The sequence below is a fragment of the Embiotoca jacksoni genome, unplaced genomic scaffold (assembly GCF_022577435.1).
Source record: "Embiotoca jacksoni isolate LCO1_2020_lvr unplaced genomic scaffold, fEmbJac1.0.p SCAF_16, whole genome shotgun sequence".
Classification (NCBI taxonomy): Eukaryota; Metazoa; Chordata; class Actinopteri; family Embiotocidae; genus Embiotoca; species Embiotoca jacksoni.
This window is the reverse complement of record NW_027185296.1, coordinates 12,784,798-12,807,236: the sequence shown is the minus strand read 5'-3', so window position 1 is coordinate 12,807,236 and position 22,439 is coordinate 12,784,798. Positions and strand designations below refer to the sequence as shown.

The window sequence follows — 22,439 nt, the reverse complement described above, 5'->3', positions numbered from 1 at the left end:
ACCAATGGCCATCATCAAGAATAGACTCGGCGTAGAAAGATTGCGTTGCCAGTGTGAACACGTGTGTGTTACAGCGATGTAGCCATCATGTAGCCCAAACACTGTAAAAACCCTGAGTGTGTAGCCAAAACTAGAGGTCCTGGCTAATAAGGTCTAATCATCACTCTTTTGTTGAGATGGAGTCATGCTCACATGTTCCTCATCAGCGTTACCTTCTGCAAGGCGGCGCTCATGTCCGAAGTAGACCCGTGTGGCTGAGCTGTGGATGCAGGGCAGCGGCAGCTGGGGGAGGCTGTTTGCATTCGACCCGACCACACTCTAAGAACCAACACACACAACACATTTTCACCGCATTCATTTAATAAAATTATCTGTTTCTACAAAGTGCTAGAATAATCAGGCATGTGGTCTGTGTTGATGATGCTGACTGTAAATGAAGAACACATGTTGAAGAGATTGGTTGAACTTACATTAATTATTGTGATTGTAAGATTCGCAATAGTTAATTAACACAATATTCTGGAAGTATAAAAGTAAGAGTATAAAAAGATGAGGGACATTTCTCTGGTTGTGAGGTTCACCTCGGTATCGTAGAAGTTCACCTCGGTAACTAGAGGTTCACCTCGGTATCGTGGAGGTTCACCTCGGTATCGTAGAGGTTCACCTCGGTATCGTGGAGGTTCACCTCGGTATCGTGGAGGTTCACCTCGGTAACGTAGAGGTTCACCTCGGTAACTAGAGGTTCACCTCGGTATCGTGGAGGTTCACCTCGGTATCGTGGAGGTTCACCTCGGTATCGTAGAGGTTCACCTTGTAAATGTGGAGGTTCACCTTGTAAACGTAGAGGTACTCTCTGAGGAAGGCGCCCTGCTGCGTGGCCGTCTGTCTGCTGTCGTTGATCAGGATCTGTCTGAAGGCCGTTACAGCATCCTCTGGCTGCCGCAGTGTGAAAGACTGACGACCGATTGTAAAGTTGATGTGATCCTCTGCCAAAGACCAGCCTCTCTCCTTGTACACCTGCATGGCCTGGCAGTAACACCGCAGTGCATGTCTCCTCTACATGAAGACAGAAGGAGGAAGAGGTTAGGTTTATAATGGATCAATAATACAGGTTTTTATCTCATTAAAGTTTGCAGCAAGCTATCAGGAAGTCAGCGTGCTTGGTTGCAGCAGTCCCTGTCACGCAGCTCAACTGAGAAGAAAGGCTTCTTTTTGACCAAAAACTGCATCCACACTCTTGTTCTGTGGAGGAAGCTGATGTGTATGCAACACTGAGCAAATTTTATTTGAATAAATGAGATGCTATCTACTCAACACATCCATGGTGCCTTCCCTTTTTACTCCTGGAGACCCTGCTAAATTGGACTGTTTTTTTGTTTTTTTTTAACCAGAATATAATAATGGACTGGAACTAAATATACTCCTGAACACAGAAAACTGGGAATGTAACTTGAACTTCAATACTGCAGATTACAGATGAAACAACGCACAAATAAACCGCTTACTGGAAGGTGTAAAAGTGAACACACACTCTGTCACAGACAGACACATCACAAGTGTTCAGAGCTGCTCAGCAGCAGTAGGAGGTCACCGTATAGATGAGTGACGGCTCAGAGGCTCACCTGGCCTGCTTTGCTGAAACGATGACCTGCCAGGATCATGTGGAAGGCAAACTTTCGCACCATCGGGTTGCGCATATTAATGAAACAGTGGGCGGCCTGTTCCAGGAGCAGAGCACTGCGCAGGTCCGAGTCCTGGACGGAGAGGAAAAGATGGATTAATGTGCTGCAGTTTCACTCAGTGTCAGGTGTGCAGTGCACTTGGGGGCGGGAGTGGGAGGGGGTCATACGACAGCACTGACCTCGCTGGTCATCTTAATGAGAAGTGCTGCAGCCTCGGAGTATTTTCCCTGACTCTTCAGTATCTCGGCGCTGAGTAGAGCACAGCGCTCGGCCAGCAGCATGTTCCTGTGGAGGGCAGAGGGACGACATGCTGTCAGGAGAACAGGTGAACATGCAGCGAAGCTACGGAGGAATATTCACATGCAGGTATTACTCTGACCGGCTGTGACACGGCTGTCAAAACACCAAACCAAACAATTATAAACACTGCCATGTTGCACATCCTTAAAACACAGCCTGATGTTGTTCTCCACAATAAAGAAGCTGGTTCATGAAAGTCTGCTACAACACAATAACTTCCTAAAACTGCCTTTAAACTGAAACAGCAGGTAGACAGAGATGATAAAAGAAGTCAGTCGTACTTGCAGACATCTCGGTACGTCTGTATCGCAGTATCCATGTAGTGTGCTGGATAAGGTCTGGGGGCTCCACCCTGCAGAAAGGCCGACACCGCTGCCATTTCCTGCACAACATGTCGGTATGGAAGAGAGACCGAGTAAAGAGAGGAAAGAAAATAAATGGCTTCATGATCATTTAGCATTCAAGAGTTCAGTGAGATTGTATGAACAAACAACGAATCAGTAATCAGCCTCCAGCTTTACTTGATCTGTAAGAGCAGTAGTTCATGGTGTCTTATTCTCTTTATTGTGTTAGATATGACTGTGAAAACCAGTCACGAAGGGTCACTGAGTAAAGTGTCCAATTCCTTGACTTTCACTGACTAAAAAGCTAAAATTCCATTAACTGTCATTCACAGAAAAACACACTGCTGTTGTTCTGAGCAGAAAAGAAACAAACACATTTCTGTTAAAAACAGGTTGACACACATTCATCTGTTCAATATTAAAACAAATTAAATCCACGTCTAAATACTGGCTGCAGAGGAAAATAACTGATCTAAGAATAACAGTAATCAGCTCGCAGTCTGATAAGGTACATTTTTTATTTCTGCCAGTGAGCACGAATGCTACCAAACACACACTGACAATAACTACATAACTAACGTCACAGCTGCAGACATGGAAAATATGACATTTGATACATGGAAACTAAAATTTAAACATGCAAACTAAATTCCCTGATATTCCCTGACCCCATGGGAACCATGACTGACGCACACAACATCTTTAATTCAAATTTTCAACCAAAAGCACAAGTTAAGAATCAAACTGTACCTGAAGCCCTTTTTTGGCTCGATTTACCCGTTTTAAGTGACCCGTTTAGTTTTATGTTAAATGTTAATGTTAGTGTGTGTGCGAGTGATCTCACCAGCGCTCCTGCAGCGTACAGCATGGCCTGGTCGGACAGGAAGTCCTTCTTGGCAGTGTGGTAACAGCTGTAGGCCAGCTCGTAGTGCTGGACCAGGAAGCACAGGTCGGCCATCTTCCTGATCTGCAGCTCCGGGGCTTCTGGGGGATATCTGGCATCACAGAGGGGAAAGATTCAAACCCCCACTGCGCACAGCGTTCATGGTGCTGCATGGTGTTTATGTGTGGGGAGCTTACAAAAGGCCACATGTGCTCTTTGGTTCACTGATGCTCTTCTCGGGAACTTTCCCTCCACCGAACCACTTCTTGGTCGCGGTGAACAGAGACCGACTTAGACCTTTCCTGGACACCAGCTGAGGACACAGAGGGACATCACCATCAACACCTGGAGCTGCTCTCACAAAACAATCATCAGAATGATCTCTGACATTATTTTTAAGGTTCAACAGTCATGCAATCTAACACAAAAATCCTGTAACACTTCAGACCTTTAGGAAGGTTATAATTTTCCGTTTTTATTTTTTATAATTTTTTATTAGAATAATTTTTGAGGTGATGATTCAGTGGTCTATTTTAAACCTGCATTTCATTGGAGGTCGAGTAATGCTGTATTGTGTTACACAGACAGGGGGCCAAATAACAGAAACACCTGTCAGCACAAACTACATTTCATCTAAATGAAAACAGTTGTATAACCTCCTCTGAACATTCAGTTTATCATCTTCAGATTTATCATACTGTTGTTTCACCTGTTGTCTGTCTGTAACTGATGAAGTCATACCTGGTCGTTCAGCTGTCTGATGTTCTTCTCTACGTGTGGCAGCAGGCCTCTGAAGGTGAACTCTTGGATAAACTGTCTGATGTGGTCGTGGTCGTTCAGGGTCAGACACGCCCCGTGGCTTCCGGCCCCCGACGCCAGGCTCTCTGGATCTCTGCTGCCTTTCTTCGGGTCGCTGCTGACAGCACCGAGGGTCTGCAGGCTGCCTGAGCTGCTTCCTGTGTCCAGCTGGAGAGGATGGCTGTCCAGGCTAGCGGACACACCGTCTGGGAGGAGACAACGTGAAATCTAAGCTCACTCGCTGCACTGTATACATGAGATTCTTGATGGAGGGCCATGGGCCACAAATAAGTGATGTTATTACATGTCATAAAAATGTGATATACACTGCTCAAAAAATAAAGGGAACACTTAAACACAATGTAACTCCAATCAATCCCACTTCTGTGAAATCAACCTGTCCAGTTTGGATCAACACTGATTGTGGATCAGTTTCACCTGCTGTTGTACAAATGGAACAAACAACAGGTGGAAATGAGGCAATTATCAAGACAACCCTATAAAGGAACGGTTCTGCAGGTGGTGACCACAGACCGTTTCTCTGTCCTCGTCCTTTCTGGATGATTGTTGGTCCCTTTTGCATTTTGCCAGTGTCCTCACCACTAGAGGTAGCATGAGGTGTCTCCAACCCACAGAAGTTGTTCAGGTAGTGCAGCTCATCCAGGATGGCACATCAATGCACGCTGTGGCAAGAAGGTTTGCTGTGTCTGTCAGCACAGTGTCAAGAGGACAGAGGAGATACCGGGAGACGGGCCGGTCCACCGGGAGACGTGGAGGGGGCCGTAGGAGGACAACAACCCGGCAGCGGGACCGCTATCTGCTCCTTTGTGCAAGGAGGAACAGGAGGAGTGCTGCCAGAGCCCTACAAAATGACCTCCAGCAGGCCACTAATGTGCATGTTTCTGCTCAAACTGTCAGAAACAAACTCCATGAGGGCGGTACGAGGGCCCGACGTCCACAAGTGGGGTCTGTGCTTACAGCCCAACACCGTGCGGGGCGATCGGACTTTGCCAGAGAACACCAAGATTGGCAGCTTCTCTGTCGGCGCCCTGTAGTCTTCACGGATGAGAGCAGGTTCACACTGAGCATGTGACAGACGTGACGGAGTCTGGAGACGCCGTGGAGAACGTTCTGCTGCTTGCAACATCCTCCAGCGGGACCGGTTCGGCGGCGGGTCAGCGACGGTCTGGGGAGGCGTTTCTTCGGAGGGCAGCGCAGCCCTCCGTGTGCTAGCCAGAGGTACCCTGACTGCCATTAGGTCCCGGGATGAGATCCTCAGACCCATTGAAGACCATCTGCTGGTGCAGTGGGTCCTGGGTTCTTCTGATGCAGGACAATGCTCGGCCTCATGTGGCTGGAGTGTGTCAGCAGTTCCTGCACGATGAAGGCGTCGACGCTACGGACCGGCCCGCCCGTTCCCCAGACCCGAATCCAATCCAGCACATCCGGGACATCGCGTCTCGTTCCGTCCGCTGACGCCACGTCCACCGCAGACTGTCCGGGAGTGGACCGATGCTTTGATCCGGGTCTGGGAGGAGATCCCTCAGGAGAACATCCGTGGTCTCATCAGGAGCATGACCAGGCGTTGTAGGGAGTGATACAGGCACGTGGAGGACACACACACTACTGAGACTCATTTGGACTTGTCTTCAGGAATCTCCACAGAAGTTGGATCAGCGTGTGATCTGATTTTTACACTTTTATTTGGAGTATGATTCTGAATCCAGACCTCCATGGATAATGATTCTGATTTCGATTGATCATTCTGATGTTATTTTGTTCTCAACACATTCCACAATGTAATGAATCAAGATTTTCAACTGGAATATTTCATTCATTGAGATCTAGGATGTGTTGTTTAAGTGTTCCCTTTATTTTTTGGAGCAGTGTATATTATGAAAAATTTACATTCTAACTCAAAAACAAAATGTCAGAATAGTTCAAACACTTCTGGGTAATTCATTTTATTATTTTGCTGAAATTCTAGTCAAAAACAGTCGTCTTGCTGGTTTGTTCGAAATGTTTCCTCGTCAGTGTGTCACTGCTTCGATCACAAAGTGAATGATGTAGGACACAGTAACAGCACACAAGCATCAGCAGGAGAGAACACCATCATTGTTCATCAATAATAATATAATAATAACAACAATAATAAACTATATTGAGGAGGTGGACACAGGAGGCTAAAGACGCCCTGCAGGACTGATTTGAGTCCACGTACTGGGATGTGCTGTGTGGACCACATGGGGAGGACATCAACAGCATGATGGACTGCATCACAGAATACATCAGATTCTGTGAACACACCACCGTACCATCCCGGACTGGACACTCAAGCCGTGGATCACCAGTGACCTGAGGGTGCTTCTTAATCAGAAGAAAGCAGCCTTCAGGTCTGGGGACAGGGAGGAGCTCAGGAGAGTGCAGCGCCACCTGAAGGAGAAGATGAGGGAGTGCAAGGACTCCTACAGGAGGAAGCTGGAGGCAAAACTCCAACAGAACAACGTGAGGGAGGTGTGGACCGGTATGAAGGAGATTACTGGGTTCAAGGGGAGAGAGAGACAACCAGGGGGAACCTGGAGAGGAACAACCAGGGGGAACCTAGAGAGGAACAACCAGGGGGAACCTGGAGAGGAACAACCAGAGGGAACCTGGAGAGGAACAACCAGGGGGAACCTGGAGAAGAACAATCAGCTCAACTGTTTCTTCAACAGGTTTAGTTCACCACCCTCATCTGTCTCATCCACACCTTACACCTCCCAAACACCTCTGCTGCCTCCCCCCCTCCTGTCCCCCTGGTGAGCTGCACGGACACAGAGCCCTCAACTTCAAAGGGCTCTTCCACCATCGACGCCATGACACCCCACCCCCCTCTCTCTCTGTGACGACTGGCCAGGTTAGGAGACAGCTGGAGAGACTCCACCAGCGCAAGGCTGCAGGGCCTGACAGCATTGGCCTCGGGGTCCTGAAGACCTGCGCGTCCAGCTGGCTGAGGTCCTACAACACCTCTTCAACCTGAGCCTGAAGCAGGAGGAGGTCCCGGTGCTTTGGAAGACGTCCTGCCTGGTTCCAGTCCCTAAGAAGACGACTCCATCTGGCCTCCACGACTACCGACCGGTTGCCCTCACATCTCATGTGATGAAGGTGCTGGAGAGGCTGGTCTTGGCCCACCTCAGGCCGCTGGTGAAATCTTCTCTGGACCCGTTGCAATTTGCGTACCAGCCTCATGTGGGAGTGGACGATGCCCTCATCTACCTGCTGCAACGAGCTCAGTCTCACCTGGATGGAACCGGTGACTCTGTGAGAATCACTTTCTTTGATTTCTCCAGTGCATTCAACACCATCCAACCACTGCCGCTGAGAGTGAGTGGCCACAGTTTGTCCATCTGGGCAGTGTGCTGTCTGATACGGTGGTCAGTGGTATTGGAGCTCCTCAGGGAACTGTTCTGTCTCCCTTCCTGTTCACCTTATACACACTGACTTCCAGTACAACTCAGAGTCAAGACATCTGCAGAAGTTCTCTGATGACTCTGCAGTGGTAGGGTGTATAAGGGATGGACGGGAGGATGAGTCAGTGGATGGTGTATAAGGGATGGACGGGAGGAGGAGTCAGTGGAGGGTGTATAAGGGATGGACGGGAGGAGGAGTCAGTGGACGGTGTATAAGGGATGGACGGGAGGAGGAGTCAGTGGACGGTGTATAAGGGATGGACGGGAGGAGGAGTCAGTGGACGGTGTATAAGGGATGGACGGGAGGAGGAGTCAGTGGACAGTGTATAAGGGATGGATGGGAGGAGGAGTCAGTGGACAGTGTATAAGGGATGGACAGGAGGAGGAGTACAGGGCAGTAGTGGAGGACATTGTGGAGTGGGCGGGTAGAAATCACCTCCTCCTGAACGTGGCCAAGACCAGAGAGATGGTGGTCGACTTCAGGAGGAAGACGAGGGCTCCACAACCGCTGAGAGTTCTGGGAGAGGAGGTGGACATGGTTGAGGAGTACAAGTACCTGGTGTCTCCATGACAACAGACTGAACTGGAAGACCAACATCAACGCTGTCTACAAGAAGGGGATGAGTCGACTCTTTTTCTTGAGGAAACTCCAATACTTCAATGTGTGTAGCAAGATGTTGGAGATGTTCTACCATCTGTTGTGGCCAGTGAACTGTACTTCTAGTAGGCTGCTGGGGGGGAGAGGTGGAGAGAGGTGGGACAGCATTGGAGCCGGAGACACCAACAGACTTAACAAACTGGTTAAGAAGGCCGGCTCCATCATTGGCTGCAATCTGGACAGCCTGGAAAAGGTGGTGGAGAGGAGGACACTGAGGAAACTATTATCCATGTTGGATAATCCAGACCACCCTCTCCACCACCTGCTGCAGGGACAGAGGAGGACGTTCTCCAAAAGACTCCTCCAGCTGCTGTCACAAGGACAGCTACAGGAGATCATTCCTGATACAGGAGATCGTTCCTGATACAGGAGATCATTCCAGATACAGGAGATCATTCCTGATACAGAAGATGGTTCCTGATACAGGAGATCATTCCTGATACAGGAGATCATTCCAGATACAGGAGATCATTCCTGATACAGAAGATGGTTCCTGATACAGGAGATCATTCCTGATACAGGAGATCATTTCTGTCCACTACAATAAGACTGTACAATAACTCCTCTCTGGCAAAATCCATCACACAACAATAACACCGTTGGTTGTCTGTTTTCTTGTTTGTTTAAATCTTTGCACTATTGTTTAGTTAGTTTTAATTTAATTATTCTATTTTATTTTATTTATTGCATATACTGTGCATTTTTATATTTAATATTTTACTGTTGTTTTATTTCTTTCCTGTATCTATAATGCTGCTGTAGCAAAAAAAAAAATTCCCCTTGTGGGATTAATGAAGTCTGTCTGTCTGTCTGTCTGTCTGTCTGTCTGTCTCAAGTTACAAAGGGATTCACATAAAATAAGCCATTAAAATAAAACAACCCGTGAATTCCAACGAGCCTTAACAACACAATGATCGGATAAAACGACCATAAAAACAAATTAAAAGAAATAACAATTGACCACTAAAATCAACTAAAATCAGCAAAGGCTCTCCGATAACAGGATGTTTTAAGAAGAGATTTAAATGATGTCACTGACTCTGCAGACCTTATTTCCTCAGGCAGCTCATAACTTGGGGGCTCTGACTGAATATGCTTTTTTAGGTTTAACTGCACTGTGCTGCAGGCTGAAGTAAATCACATTATGAACTGCACAAAAGTTACATTTCATAAACATTAAAGTTAGGATTTTACAGCACTTTAGAAGAAGGAGACGAAGCAACAGCTTGTCAAATGGGCCAAAAACAAAAGATGCGGGACAAACTTGGCCCATGGGCCTTAGATTGGGCCGCTATGGTGTCCAGTACACAACAAAATGGAGCACATCACTGGACAACATAACGCACATATTTCATGATTCATTTTACAATAACTGGATTATTTTTAAGTTGAAGTGTCGGATATTTGATCTCAGCCCCAAACTACAAACCAACAAAAGTGAGTATACATGAAACCACTGTAACAAAAGTGAGTTAACCTGTAACCACGGCAACAAAAGTGAGTTAACCTGTAACCACGGCAACAAAAGTGAGTTAACCTGTAGCCACGACAATGAAAGTGAACACAGCTGCAACCACAGCAACAAAGTGGGTATACATGAAACCACGGCAACAAAAGCGAGTACACCTGTATCCATGGTAACGGAAATGACTATACCTGTAACCATGGCAATGAAAGCGAGTACATCTGTGACCAAACAGGAAACGTCTCAGAAGTGTTGAACGCTCACCTTTCTCTGCAGGGTATTTGCAGTCCAGTTCAGCTGCACTGACATTGTTCTCGTCAGCAGCATCATTCGCAGCCGCAGCCAGTTCATCAAACGCATCCTGCAGTAACAGTCGCCACGTTAATAAAGGAACATCTCTGGCAGCACACAACAGAGCAATGGTCAGGTCGACGCCCGTCTCCTCGGGTGATAGAACGCACAAATGTTTGGGTTGATCACAAATCCAAATCCATCACCATTCACTCCTCCCACATATGTAGTACTTTTTTTTTTGGGGGGGGGGGGGGATGTATTCATTCTAAGAAGGCAGGAGTGAAATGGGTGAGGATACAATAATATACTTTTTTGTCCGAACTCCACAGCATTGATGTTAAAATTCTGTGTAGTACCCAAGAGGATTTTTATCATTGAATAAACTTGTAATTTCTGTTTTCTTGGCCCTGCTCTCCATCAGAGCCTCGTATTTTCTGCTGATTTACTCTCTTTATACCAGCTAGTGATGCAGGTCCACGGTCAGTCAGTGCATGTGCAGGAAGCTCCAGGGCCTACCTGGTTACGCAGATTGTTCTTGTGCAGGTACTGACTCCAGGGGTCGGGGATCTGCTCATCCTCCTCAGCTGAGGCGGTGCGGGAGTTCATCTTCAACAGGTAGCAGCCCTGAGGACCATACCTCTGCTTCATGTCCTCATAAACTGCATCTGCCCTGGAGATGGAAGGAAGACCACAGATTCAACACAATAGAATTTACTCTTACCAGAGCATCACAAAAACAGCAGCATATTTAATAGTTCTGTTTAGAATTAGATTATCCGTTTTCAGGACGAGAACATGAGGAAGAACCAATTGCGACTGCAGCTGAACACAAAGAAGCTCCTTCCAGTGCCTACCTCTGTTCATCCGCCTCGCTCATGTCGTGCAGTAGGACATAGTACTTGAGTGTGTTGGGGATGAACCACTTGGGGTTCGTGTATTCTCCGCTGTGCTGAATCCTGTGCTGCTCCTGGGAGAGCTTGAGGAACTGCTCCACGGGGACGGCCTCCGTGGAGGACACCACCAGCAGGCCTGTCGGACGCACAAAGTCAAGGACACAACGGCCATCATAGAAGGCTCTGCTCCCACAGTTACACTGGGAGCTACTGACTAGTATTACTATGAATAAAGAAGAAGAAAAAGGAAGTGGAGAAGATACATTTTGAAAGCTTTAAAAACCCAGTTGATCATCCAGCTCTAACTGTGAGTGGGTTGGAGTTAAAAGAAATGGATTTTGTTTTGTCGGAGTGCTCCTCTATTGAAGGGACACAGTCATGAATTTTTCTGTGCACTAATCACATTTTACCAACATGAAACATCTGACACCTGGAATCATTTGCTAACTGCTAAAATAATCATTATTTCAGCGGCTTTGAGGTGATTGACAGGAGATTCAGACTACTGGTCATATTTTTTTATGTAAATACATCTGTTACAGACCTGTCTGTTCAAACCTCTTTACGTTTCCCTCACCATCTCCTCTCAGTGGGTTTTTCAGACTTCAAGGTTACTTCCCCCAAGTTCTGCTAAAGTGAACGCATAGCACACAACACCCTCACCGTAAAATGGAGTCTGGGACATGAATGATGCCAACAGGCCCGGTTTGTGTGTCAGCTGCAGCAGGATGAGCAGGGGGTTATTTATGTTGTTTTAAACTGCCTTCACTAATAAAAGTCTGTCGTGTTAATTTACCGGTGTTGTCTGAGAAACCCACTGCGACATTATCATTTGTTACACCGGTATCGCTGGACCTGAAATGAGCCGACGCTGCATGCCAACTTGACCCGTGACCAGATCTGAGTGCTTTCAGAAGGATACAGGCAAGGTAGTGATTGAGGAACTCGTGGTCGGCAGCAGGCATCGACTGCAGGAAGTTCTCCCTGTAGGCTTCAAACCACGGCGTCGTTACTGGGAACAGAAAAACTAAATAAGAAACAGTTTCATCCAACAAACAACCATCAGCCATTACCTCCTACTATACGTTATACATCCAGCTTATCTATGTATGTACAGTACACATTCATATACAAACACGCACACACATATATATTTATATATATATATACACACACACACAATTGTGGATGAATATGTTGGTACCTTTAACAGTTCATATAAAACTAATTTTTATTCCTCCTGAGAAATGATGAAATTAAAACAGTTTTTCTCAAGTAAACAAAGACAATTTTATCTTGAAACGGCCCTGACAGATTTGTTGGTACGACCAGAAAAAAAAAAAAGAAGAGAAATAGGAGATCAGTCTGAGGAGATGAGTGAAAATGATCTCTCAGCATGTTCAAGGCTGGAAGAGTTTCATCTCCAAACAGCTTCATGTTCCTGAGACTACAGCTGCACATACTAGGAACCAGTTTCAGGTCCATGGGACTGGAGTCAAACTGTCTGATGCAGCTGCAGGAGGAACGTGGAGCCCAGACTGAACAAGAGGACGGTGCTGATGGTCCACAACGGACCAAGCAGAACTTTGAAGTGGAAGTCTGAGGTGTCGCTACGTCGGCTTCTGATCTGCTTTTTGAGCAGCAGTGGGCTCCATGGGAGGAGAGCCAGGAGATCTCCACTGTTGGAAGAAAAACTGAACAAAGAAATACTAGAGTTTTCTCAAATGCATAATGATAAGCCACAGTGCTTCTGGGAGAACTTCCTTTGGACAGATGAGACAAACTGGAGCTTCTTGGTAAAGTCCCATCAGCTCAGTGTTGAATCTGTGCAGCTCAATGAAATCTGAAGACTATCAGGGCCCAGTGTCCCAAAGCTGTCTCAGTTACAGGTACTGGTCCTCCAACAAGATCATGGGAGAGTACCAACAAATTAATCCACAAGAGTACATGAAACTGGTCAAAAGTTTTAGAAAACTCCAAATCCCCCCCCCCCCCAAAAAAAAAAAAAAAAAACCCGCTGTTTTTTTTTTGCAATGCTTTCGGCCTGATATCAGGCTGCAAAATTAAACTGCATGAATTTCAACAAAAACTGGAACCATGGAAGTTTTGGAAAACATTTGACCTGTAGTGTGTGCATATATGTAAATACATATACTGTGTACACTTTATATTACTTTACAGGCAACCATTACACAAGGCTGATCTTATTTATAGCCTCATGGATTTATCATGTACAGATCCTGTAAACCATCATCTGAGGTAACACCATAATTATTAGGTAAGTAATTCATAGCTTTCAAATTGAAACAGACTTTGCAAACTCATTCACAGTTGAAGGTACATTTAAAGGATTGTTTAGAGAGGAATATGATGAGGAATGAAAAGAAAAATCAAGTTGGTTAAAATAAATTTAAATAAAGCTGATAAATGATGATCTCATTCTCTTCTTTTTCTTTTTGTCATGTACTCTTTTTACCCTTTATCGTAATATACATTGAATTCATACTTCTGATCTCAGTACAATGAAAAAGCAGCCAGCACAAAGACTACACAGCTACTGGGAGGAGGAGAGGAGCAGGGCTCAGAGGTCTACGACTATCCACACATGAGCAGCAGACAGTGATACCTGTGTGGTACTTGGAGGAGTTGATCTCCAAGCGTGTTTCTCTCCAGACACTGTACCAGGGGAGGCTAGCTTTAAAAGAGTCATCTGATAGGTGGAAGCAGAGAGCAGGGGCTCGTGTTAGTATTAGAGTTCAACTTTACAGATGATCGAGGGAAAATTGTTACGGAGATCTGACAGCCGACAATCAGTTTGTAAATGTCACTGCAGCTTTATGAAGCGTCAGTTTAACTTAAAGAGAACAGTAACTCTGTAAAATCATTATTCACATTTCAATCCTGTCACATTATCTCACATATTCCCCCTGGACTGGATATCTTCATTTCCAGTCCATACAGTTGCAATCAGAAATATTCAAGCCCCGACACTGGAAGGACAGTCGGGTGATTATCATATTGAATTGAATTGAATATATGACATTTCTGATAAGCTCACCACTTACTGAAGAGACAAACTTCTCAAAAAAGACCCACAAAAGAAAATGATTTCTCAAAAACCTTCTGACACATCTCTCTTTGAGAACTTTGCCTGCTTTTGGTGTACAGCTTGCTCATATCCTGCTTTCATGCTCCCACTGCTTCTTTTAAATGCCACCAAAGATTTTCACTCCAACATCTCAGTCACATGTCTGTTGTCCACATTGTCCTGGCGTCCAGCACCGCCGTGAGGAATCTAATTTTTTTTAGCAGGATTCATTAATTCACACATAAATTCACATTTTTCATCAAAATCAGAAACATCTTGTCTCACAGTGAAGCTGGAACTCATTTGCATTTGTTACCTCAAGGCTGGACGATTGTAATCGTTATCATCAGGATGGTTCAGTAACTCTGTGAAATCTTTCAGATGATCCAAAACGCTGCAGCGAGGGCACTGACCGGGTTTAACAACAACACACGGTGGACTTCCTGTTGAATCAGGACTAGAATTTTAAACTCTTCTCTTTACATACAAAGTTCTTAATGGCCAAGCTCAATCATATTTTAAAGATCTTACATTGCAGTGTCATCCTAACAGAGGGCTTGTGGTTCCAGAGTATCCAAGAAGCCGACTGAGAAGCCGAGCCTTCATCTTTCAGGCTCCTCAGCTCACTCTGGGTTCTTCCTGTTAAAACTAAGTTTTCCTCCCTAGTGTCTGAGGGGACAACCTTCTCTAACTTTTGAGACCAAGATTCAAATGTTCCTTTTTTGATGAAGCCTATTGTTAGAGCTGACTCAGGTTAGTTATGCTGTTATAGGTCTAGGCTGCTGGGGAATCTCCCATGATGCACTGAGCTCTTCTCCTTTCCCTTTCAATCTCCATATATTTATATGGCACAAATGCAATGAACTACCTTTGTGTTCTCTCTCCTGTGGTTCGTCTCTCCCTCCTCTGCAGCTGCATGTTTTTGATCGGTGGTAACTGGCAACCTGCCCACTGTTTATTATGTGTTGTGTCGCTATGCTGTTCTTTTCTCTCTCCGCTCTCCCCTTACTCCAACAGCAGCTGTTCTCCAGTCTCTGAGTCTGGTTCTGTTGGAGGTTTCTTCCTGTTAAACGGGAGTTTTTCCCTCCAGCTGTCGCTCCTTTGGAAATTGTTAAACTGTTGGGTCTCTCTCTATAATGTTGTAAAGACTTTACGATGATAATTGTTTTGAAATAACTTGTGTTGTGATTTGGGGCTATTGAAATTAAATTAAATAATAATAAATAATAACTACAAAAATGATTGTGTTCTGTGTTTCTGTTAGAATATTGATATTTTCCAACATGTCCTTCTGGAGCTTACCACTGACGTTGAGGTCATAGTCTCCTGTTGTCAGGACATTGGTGCCAGCGCCCTCTTGTGGCTGGCAGGATAACACCACTTCATTGAGCAGTCGGCGCTGGGCGGGGCTCAGGGCAGCAGATGCTGGGCTCGGACTCGTCACCACGTTGTTGACGCAGATTCTCAGGTTCTTCACAGCCTGAACCTGGTTGTTGGGATCCCGGATGTGACCTGCAAAAAAAAGAAAGAAGACAAGAACTCTGTCACTGCATTTCACTCAGAAAACAGTCTCTCACTGTCTTCGGCTACGGTTTGAAACCTCAAAAGAAATCTCAATTTAGTCCGTTAGCCTCCTTGTGGCTGCAGCTCTTCTCGGGCACGGCTACTGAACTTCAACAGCAAGAGGGCCAAATATGAAAATCACTGCGGGGATCAAAATCCAACAGATATGTGTCGTACAAATCCTCCACATCAAATCCTTCATGATAATATTGGTGTGATAGATATCTACACATGATGTACCCAAACTAAACAAGACGTGGACATGACAGATATTAAGATATTCAGCGTTACTCACATCTTTTTTACATTATTATATTTATTATTCACAATAAGTAAAGAGCCGGCTGCTGCCATCGCAGCATAATGATGCTCTCGGGTCTACTGAGAGGATCGGTATCTAGGACACGGTTTATGTCCTGGTCTCTGAGTGGACCGGTATCTAGGACACGGTTTATGTCCTGGTCTCTGAGTGGACCGGTATCTAGGACACGGTTTATGTCCTGGTCTCTGAGTGGACCGGTATCTAGGACACGGTTTATGTCCTGGTCTCTGAGTGGACCGGTATCTAGGACACGGTTTATGTCCTGGTCTCTGAGTGGACCGGTATCTAGGACACGGTTTATGTCCTGGTCTCTGAGTGGACCGGTATCTAGGACGCGGTTTATGTCTCTGTGTGGACCGGTATTTGGACGCGGTTTACGTCTTGGTCTCTGGGTGGACCGGTATCTAGGACGCGGTTTACGTCTTGGTCTCTGGGTGGACCGATATCTAGGACACGGTTTATGTCTCTGTGTGGACTGGTATGTAGGACGCGGCTTATGTATTGGTCTCTCTCGGACCGATATCTAAGACGCGGTTTATGTCTCGGTCTCTGTGTGGACGGGTATCTAGGACACGGTTTATGTCTCGGTCACTGTGTGGACGGGTATCTAGGACACGGTTTATGTCTCAGTCACTGTGTGGACCGGTATCTAGGACATGATTTATGTCTCTGAGTGGACCGGTATTTAAGATGTGATTTATGTCTCTGTGTGGACGGGTATCTAGGACATGGTTTATGTCTCAGTCTCTCTCGGACCGATATCTAGGACGCGGTTTATGTCTCGGTCTCTGTGTGGACGGGTATCTAGCATGCAGTTTATGTCTCTGTGTGGACCGGTGTCTAGGACGCAGTTTATGTCTCTGTGTGGACCGGTATCTAGGACACGGTTTATGTCTCTGTGTGGACCAGTGTCTAGGACGCAGTTTATGTCTCTGTGTGGACCAGTGTCTAGGACGCGGTTTATGTCCCGGTCTCTGAGTGGACCGGTATCTAGGACACGGTTTATGTCCCGGTACCTAGGACACGGTCTATGCCCCGGTATCTAGGACACGGTCTATAACCCGGTATCTAGTACACCGTTTATGTCCCGGTACCTGGGACACCGTCTATGTCCCGGTACCTAGGACACGGTCTATGTCCGGTACCTAGGACACGGTTTATGTGCCAGTATCTAGGACACGGTCTATGTCCCGGTACCTAGGACACCGTCTATGTCCCGGTACCTAGGACACCGTCTATGTCCCGGTGTCCCTCCTTCAGAAGCCCAATTAGCCAATCAGCTTCCTTCCTGTCCCCCTGGTTGTGACAGAGCGGCTCCGTGTCCATGTTGTCCTGGAGACCAGCCTTCAAACGTCAGGTTTCTCTATTTCCCCTCTCGGGTATCAGGTGTGGACTTCGTCTGTCCCCCCCCCCCTGTCCTCCCTGTCCCACTCCTGTCCCCCGCAGCTGCTCCGTCTCACTGCAGGCTGCTAGCCGCCTGCTAGCGGGTCAGGCCGCAGATGTCGGGCCTTCCTCTCCAGGGTCCGGGACAGTCAGCAGGCCGCCAGTCGGGACCTCTGCTGGCCGGAAACAAGCTCCTACCTTCGGACGTCAGTCTGCAGAAAGGCCGCAGCAGCTCCGTGAAACTCAGGTTGTTCTTGCGAGTCACTCTCTCCGCCTCGTCGCTGCATAAGACGGCCACCATCGGGACGAACGAGTCCTGGACGAACTCCTGCACCGACTGAACACACTGGGCCATGTCGGACCGGGTCAGAACCAGCAACACACCGAACCGAGTACCTGTCCGCCGCTTCGACTCTCACTGTTTCATCGCTTCAGGCAACTCCTCCTGTATCAGCAGACGGCCGCCATGTTGAATCCGACAGCCCTCTTCCTGTGTAGCACTGGAACGGTCAGGTGATTCTCCCCTGACGTCACTGCCTGATCCAAACCGGAAACACCTTCTATGTTTTTTCAAATGAACATTATGTGCACACAAAACTGCCTACGTAAGGGGATATGTAGAAAGTTAGTTTTTATAGGAAACATTTTTAACTGTAGAATGAAAGTGAAGTCCTGTTGACGGAGCTTCATCTTGTAATGATCCCTCAGCTTTAGATCTAAAACTCTTAAATGAAGGAAACATCTCATTAATAACATTAAACTTTTTCCTTTTCATAAGTGAGAACACCCAGATGTGTTTTCCACATGACATCGAGGGCCTTGCTTTTTGTTTGAGGTCCTTCCTGAAAATGTGAGTTTGTCCTCCGGTAGTTTGACTGCTGGTAACTGAGGGTTTTGGTCCAGGACCAGGGTCCAGGACCAGGGTCCAGGATAGGGCCCCGCCCATCTGCTGAGGCCCTATTTAGTCAGATCATATACTGTACAGTTCACTGGGACCCAAACGCATGATGACACCAGAAAGAAGATTGAAGAATACAACTTTTATTTGTATGTGATAGAATTTTATTGTCAAATGGGTTCTAAATAAAACAACAAAGTGTTTTAGTGAGTCGTGAGTTCTGAAGTCAGCAGAACGAATAACAGGAATACAAAGAAAGAAGAGAAACCTTGAGGCTCTGTCTCCCGGTGAGGTTTCTACTTGTCTCCAGATTTCAGTTCCAAACTCTGGGAGGAAAGGAATGAATCATCAATAATCAATAATTCTGATCGGCATCCATCAGCCTCCCAAAAATCACAGAAGTTCTCCAAAGCTGGCATCAGCTGACCCTTTCTCCCTGTTCCTTCATATCCTGCAGCACCATGAAAAGTGAAGTGACTGAATCAAACCTCACGCTTCATCTCATCAGCTTCCTTACCGCCATTTAACTTCAGTAGGTGGAGCCTCTCCCACGAACACAAGAGTCAGATCATCTTTGTCTCACCTGTGAATGCACCGTACAAACATTATATATATATAATTATATATATATATATATATATACAGTCCTGGCACCTGTTTTAATGGAGGGGACAAACGCAACAACTCTCTTCAACATCCGAAGAGACAAACATTCAGTCTGCTGGACGTTTAGAAGGCGGTCAGGTGGTGTTTCTGCAGGTCAGGTGGTGTTTCTGCAGGAGGTCAGGTGGTGTTTCTGCAGGAGGTCAGGTGGTGTTTCTGCAGGTCAGGTGGTGTTTCTGCAGGTCAGGTGGTGTTTCTGCAGGAGGTCAGGTGGTGTTTCTGCAGGAGGCACAACGCTACACAGAGGAATGATCATTTGATGTTGCGCAATATGCGGCGAGCGTGGCTGGTTTTCATGCCGGCCAGAGCGGCCTCCAGGGTGGAGATGAGGTGCAGGAGGGTGGAGGGGTCTGTGTGCAGGACCCTGCTGCTGCAGTCACTGCGGCCGTCGCAGCTTCTCGTCAGCAGCAGACGCATCGTCAGCATGGGAACGACCTGCTGGCGCAGCGAGCGACTCGCCAGCTGAGAGGGAAAGAAACAAGACGGCTGAGAAACAGCCTGAACACTGACCATCTGCTGCCCACACACACCTACACACCTGTCTCCTTCCCATACTCACTTCCTGCAAGCTGATGATGTCACATGCTGATGATGTCATGTGCTGATGATGTCATGTGCTGATGTCACACAGGCTCATAGCGACGAATGCCGTGATCTTCATAATTGATTCAAAATACGTTTTTCTTCCATCTTATTGTACAGTTTCTACATGAATCTCCTGATGTAAGGAAAGTTTCTCTGAGCTTACCTGAAAACCTGTTTAACAATCAGCACAATTTGTGACATCACAAATATCTGCTGGTCCAACAGGCAAGTTGAAGATGTTTTGATATTCATGTTTAGAGCTTCCTGGACAACATGAACTTTCAAAAGACTTTTACTTTTTTAAATGGAAAAACTGTATTTATTCTTCAAATCAAAAGATCTCAGTCCCCCTCCCCCCACCACCTCCTCTAAACACACACCTGAACGTCCAGTCTCCACTCCAGGTTGTGGTAGGCGGGCAGATTGGAGGGCAGCTGACTCAGGATGCTGCGGATCTGACTGTGATGCTGCTGGTAGAGCTGGAAGAAACAGCAGAGAGCGGTCAGCTGTCCGACACACAGTGAACACATCACATCATCTCTTTGGATCAATCACAGTCTCAAGTCACCTGCAACAGGATCTGATTCAGCTCCTCACCGAACCCCAAAACCAGCACAGAGTCCAGGAAATCCACCTCAGAGATCTACACACACACACACACACACACACACACACACACACACACACACACACACACAAAATCAGGTGTGTATTTCACTCTGGGTCCTGATAAATGTTCATTTGGTCTGAAAGCAACTGTCGACATTGTTACAGTGAAAAACCAACAGTAGAAGAACCTCCACCTTCTCTCCACCTTCATGTTTCACATCATGACACAGATCAACACCAACTCCTCTAAAGGACCCATCTGCTCCGGTGTCTTGTCGGTGTCACGGTATAATTTCCCATAAACCTCTTGTTTATTACATCGTGACTGAAAATGCAGTAATTTACTATCAGTTGTCCTCATTCATGTTTTATGATGTGATTAAATTCTACCCAGCTGTCATGAATGACATGAATGTTTTCTCTGAACGTGAGGCCTCGAGCGTCTTCTCCCCAAACCAAGACAGATCCACAGCGACAGCGCTGCTCACCATGTGTTTGGAGCTCTCCGTCATCAGGAACATCAGCCCCTCCACGCCATGCTGCACCATCTCCACAGGAACACACAGCTTCCCTGCAAGCAGTGACACAGCGTGAGCGAACGGGAAGTCTGGTTCACGAGCATCAGGGGCACGACGAGGAAAAAGGCCTGAATGATTGAATCTGCAATAATAATGAAAATAAAACGTGCTTTTATCATGTGACTGACTGAGTGAACAGATCTCCAGAGAGGTGTTCCTAATAATCTGATCACTGGAACACTCACTGGCTGCTCCCTCGTAGATCTTAGAGCTCGTTCCTCTCCGCAGGAACTCCAGCGCGATGCGACCGAACTCTCCGACCACTGAGGACACACACACACACACACACACACACACACACACACACACACACAGACACACACACACACACAGTAAATACATGTCGTCCCTCGTCCCCTCCACATCTAAACATTGATGGGAACGGTGTTAAAATAAAACGTATTCTACTGGAAGACACCGACTCACGTTCACACACAGGCTGCATGAAGTCATACATGATTGGATTTATTTTGCACAAATTAAAAACACACAAGATTTTTATAAAATAAATAAAATTCAGTACAGAGAGGCAAAAAAAACCAGTGGGCTTATTTGAAGCCTCCACCTAAATAATGTCAACAAATAATGAATAATGGAAACAAATAACAACAGAGTCCAGGTCACAACAACCACAGCAAAAACAATATAATAGCATACAGATACGGTGATGGATGAGAGTGTATAGGCATCCCATAATTTGGTACCCGAATATATTGAATTGAAAATTGTTTGTTTCCATATTGAGGTTTGGTTTCAGCCGTAATTTCTTCTCATTTGGTTAATATGCTCATAAAAAATATGTGGAAACGTGTTTTTTTCTGTACGGGATTTCGAGTCTTCATCAACGTTAGTTTTGTAATAATGAAGCAAAATGGAAGTTCGGTACCAGAACTTTACTCTACAGGAGGAACTACAGAACTTTACTCTACAGGAGGAACTACAGAACTTTAAATAGACGTTTATGAAACATCTTCACGGGTATTAAATGAATGTTAATGTGTGACTGTGTTTCATAAACAAAGCATTCATCCAGAAACAGATGAGATGAACTTAATCTCAGTTCTGCTCTCAAAGGGCCTCAAACATGAACAGAACTGTATAAAGCATCAGAAGTGGTGAGACTTCACTACATCCGGTCTCAGCTGCGGAGCTCGTGCTCTTAGTCAGCTGACGCGTCACAGCCCGGAAGCACGGAGCTGACGTCAGAGCTCGGAGTCACTCACCTGCGGAGTCCACCTTCTGCAGGAAGGACAGGTGTTCTTTGTGTTCCTCAGACAGAACCAGCAGCATCCTGAACAGCAGCTCCTCAGGCAGGAGGCAGACCCGGAAACACAAGGCGACAGTGACTCTTCTTCTGTGGTGTTTCACTGCTTTACTCCTTACTGCAGCACCGCCCCCTTCTGGACTCTGATGTTCCTGCTGAGTCTGGACTTCCTGCGACTTGACCGTTTCACGTGATTAAAAACACAGTATTAGATAAAACAATGAAATAATATCAAATATAGAAAAATATTGAACTGACCAAAAAAACACTGCGTTTGTCAAACTCTGCTCATTTGAAGGAAATTTTAATTTAGTTTTATTAAAACTCAATTTAATTCCAAGCAGATTTTTATTCAAAATGTCATTTTCCTACAGTTTATAATAGAGATTTCAATCAAAGCAAACTGGGAATGGTCCAGGTCTGTGATTGGTGGAGCTTTAGTCTAAAAAAAGAAAGAAAACAAAGCAGACAGACAAACGGCATCAATTTGAGTGAAAGGTTTTCTCTTCAGGTTCCAGAGAACGAGCAGCTCTTCACTGCAGGATCCTTTGAAAGACGTGGACTGTGTGGTGTCGGCATCACACGGACAGTCTAACTCCGAGATGGACAGCTGGGACGTGTCCTGGACGCTGCTGAGCTTTGTCTCCACCTGAGGTCGGACTCATCACGCCTGTATTCAGCATCTGTGCTGTTTGGACTTCCCTAAGTTTGTGATGTCAC

The 22,439-nt window shown here is 46.1% G+C and overlaps 2 protein-coding genes across 3 annotated transcripts in view; both read right to left on the bottom strand.

The window, feature by feature from the left end:
• trappc8 (trafficking protein particle complex subunit 8) overlaps positions 1 to 17,617 on the bottom strand; it is a 29,398-nt gene extending 11,781 nt beyond the window's left edge. Inside the window, exons 1-15 of one of the 2 annotated variants that reach the window (XM_069150967.1) lie at positions 17,321 to 17,617; positions 15,157 to 15,366; positions 13,393 to 13,476; positions 11,689 to 11,778; positions 10,728 to 10,902; positions 10,390 to 10,543; positions 9,844 to 9,940; positions 3,951 to 4,213; positions 3,407 to 3,522; positions 3,171 to 3,321; positions 2,264 to 2,364; positions 1,862 to 1,967; positions 1,623 to 1,754; positions 832 to 1,056; positions 213 to 318 (exon numbers count right to left, since the gene is read on the bottom strand). In XM_069150967.1, the coding sequence (XP_069007068.1) occupies positions 213 to 318; positions 832 to 1,056; positions 1,623 to 1,754; positions 1,862 to 1,967; positions 2,264 to 2,364; positions 3,171 to 3,321; positions 3,407 to 3,522; positions 3,951 to 4,213; positions 9,844 to 9,940; positions 10,390 to 10,543; positions 10,728 to 10,902; positions 11,689 to 11,778; positions 13,393 to 13,476; positions 15,157 to 15,366; positions 17,321 to 17,477 (2,167 nt within the window). In that variant the 5' untranslated portion in view covers positions 17,478 to 17,617. The remainder of the gene's footprint in view (positions 1 to 212; positions 319 to 831; positions 1,057 to 1,622; positions 1,755 to 1,861; positions 1,968 to 2,263; positions 2,365 to 3,170; positions 3,322 to 3,406; positions 3,523 to 3,950; positions 4,214 to 9,843; positions 9,941 to 10,389; positions 10,544 to 10,727; positions 10,903 to 11,688; positions 11,779 to 13,392; positions 13,477 to 15,156; positions 15,367 to 17,320) is intronic. The other variant, XM_069150968.1, reaches the window with a different exon arrangement.
• A 544-nt stretch (positions 17,618 to 18,161) lies between these two features.
• commd2 (COMM domain containing 2) lies at positions 18,162 to 21,796 on the bottom strand. The gene is made up of 6 exons (XM_069150976.1): positions 21,679 to 21,796; positions 20,641 to 20,718; positions 20,366 to 20,448; positions 19,837 to 19,911; positions 19,649 to 19,747; positions 18,162 to 19,145 (listed from the first exon to the last, which is right to left on the bottom strand). Exons 1-6 carry the CDS (start codon positions 21,743 to 21,745, stop codon positions 18,936 to 18,938), a joined length of 612 nt encoding a protein of 203 aa, XP_069007077.1. The 5' UTR covers positions 21,746 to 21,796; the 3' UTR covers positions 18,162 to 18,935.
• Between the last annotated feature and the right edge of the window lie 643 nt (positions 21,797 to 22,439).

What these genes read in the sequence shown, in the direction of transcription:
- commd2 (XM_069150976.1), bottom strand. Translation starts at nt 21,745, where the DNA reads ATGCTGCTGGTTCTGTCTGAGGAACACAAAGAACACCTGTCCTTCCTG. An exon ending in CGGAGAGCTCCAAACACATG is followed by an intron (nt 19,912 to 20,365) that starts GTGAGCAGCGCT and finishes GTGTGTGTGTAG; the next exon opens with ATCTCTGAGGTGGATTTCCT. An exon ending in AGTGGAGACTGGACGTTCAG is followed by an intron (nt 19,146 to 19,648) that starts GTGTGTGTTTAG and finishes TTTCCCTCTCAG; the next exon opens with CTGGCGAGTCGCTCGCTGCG.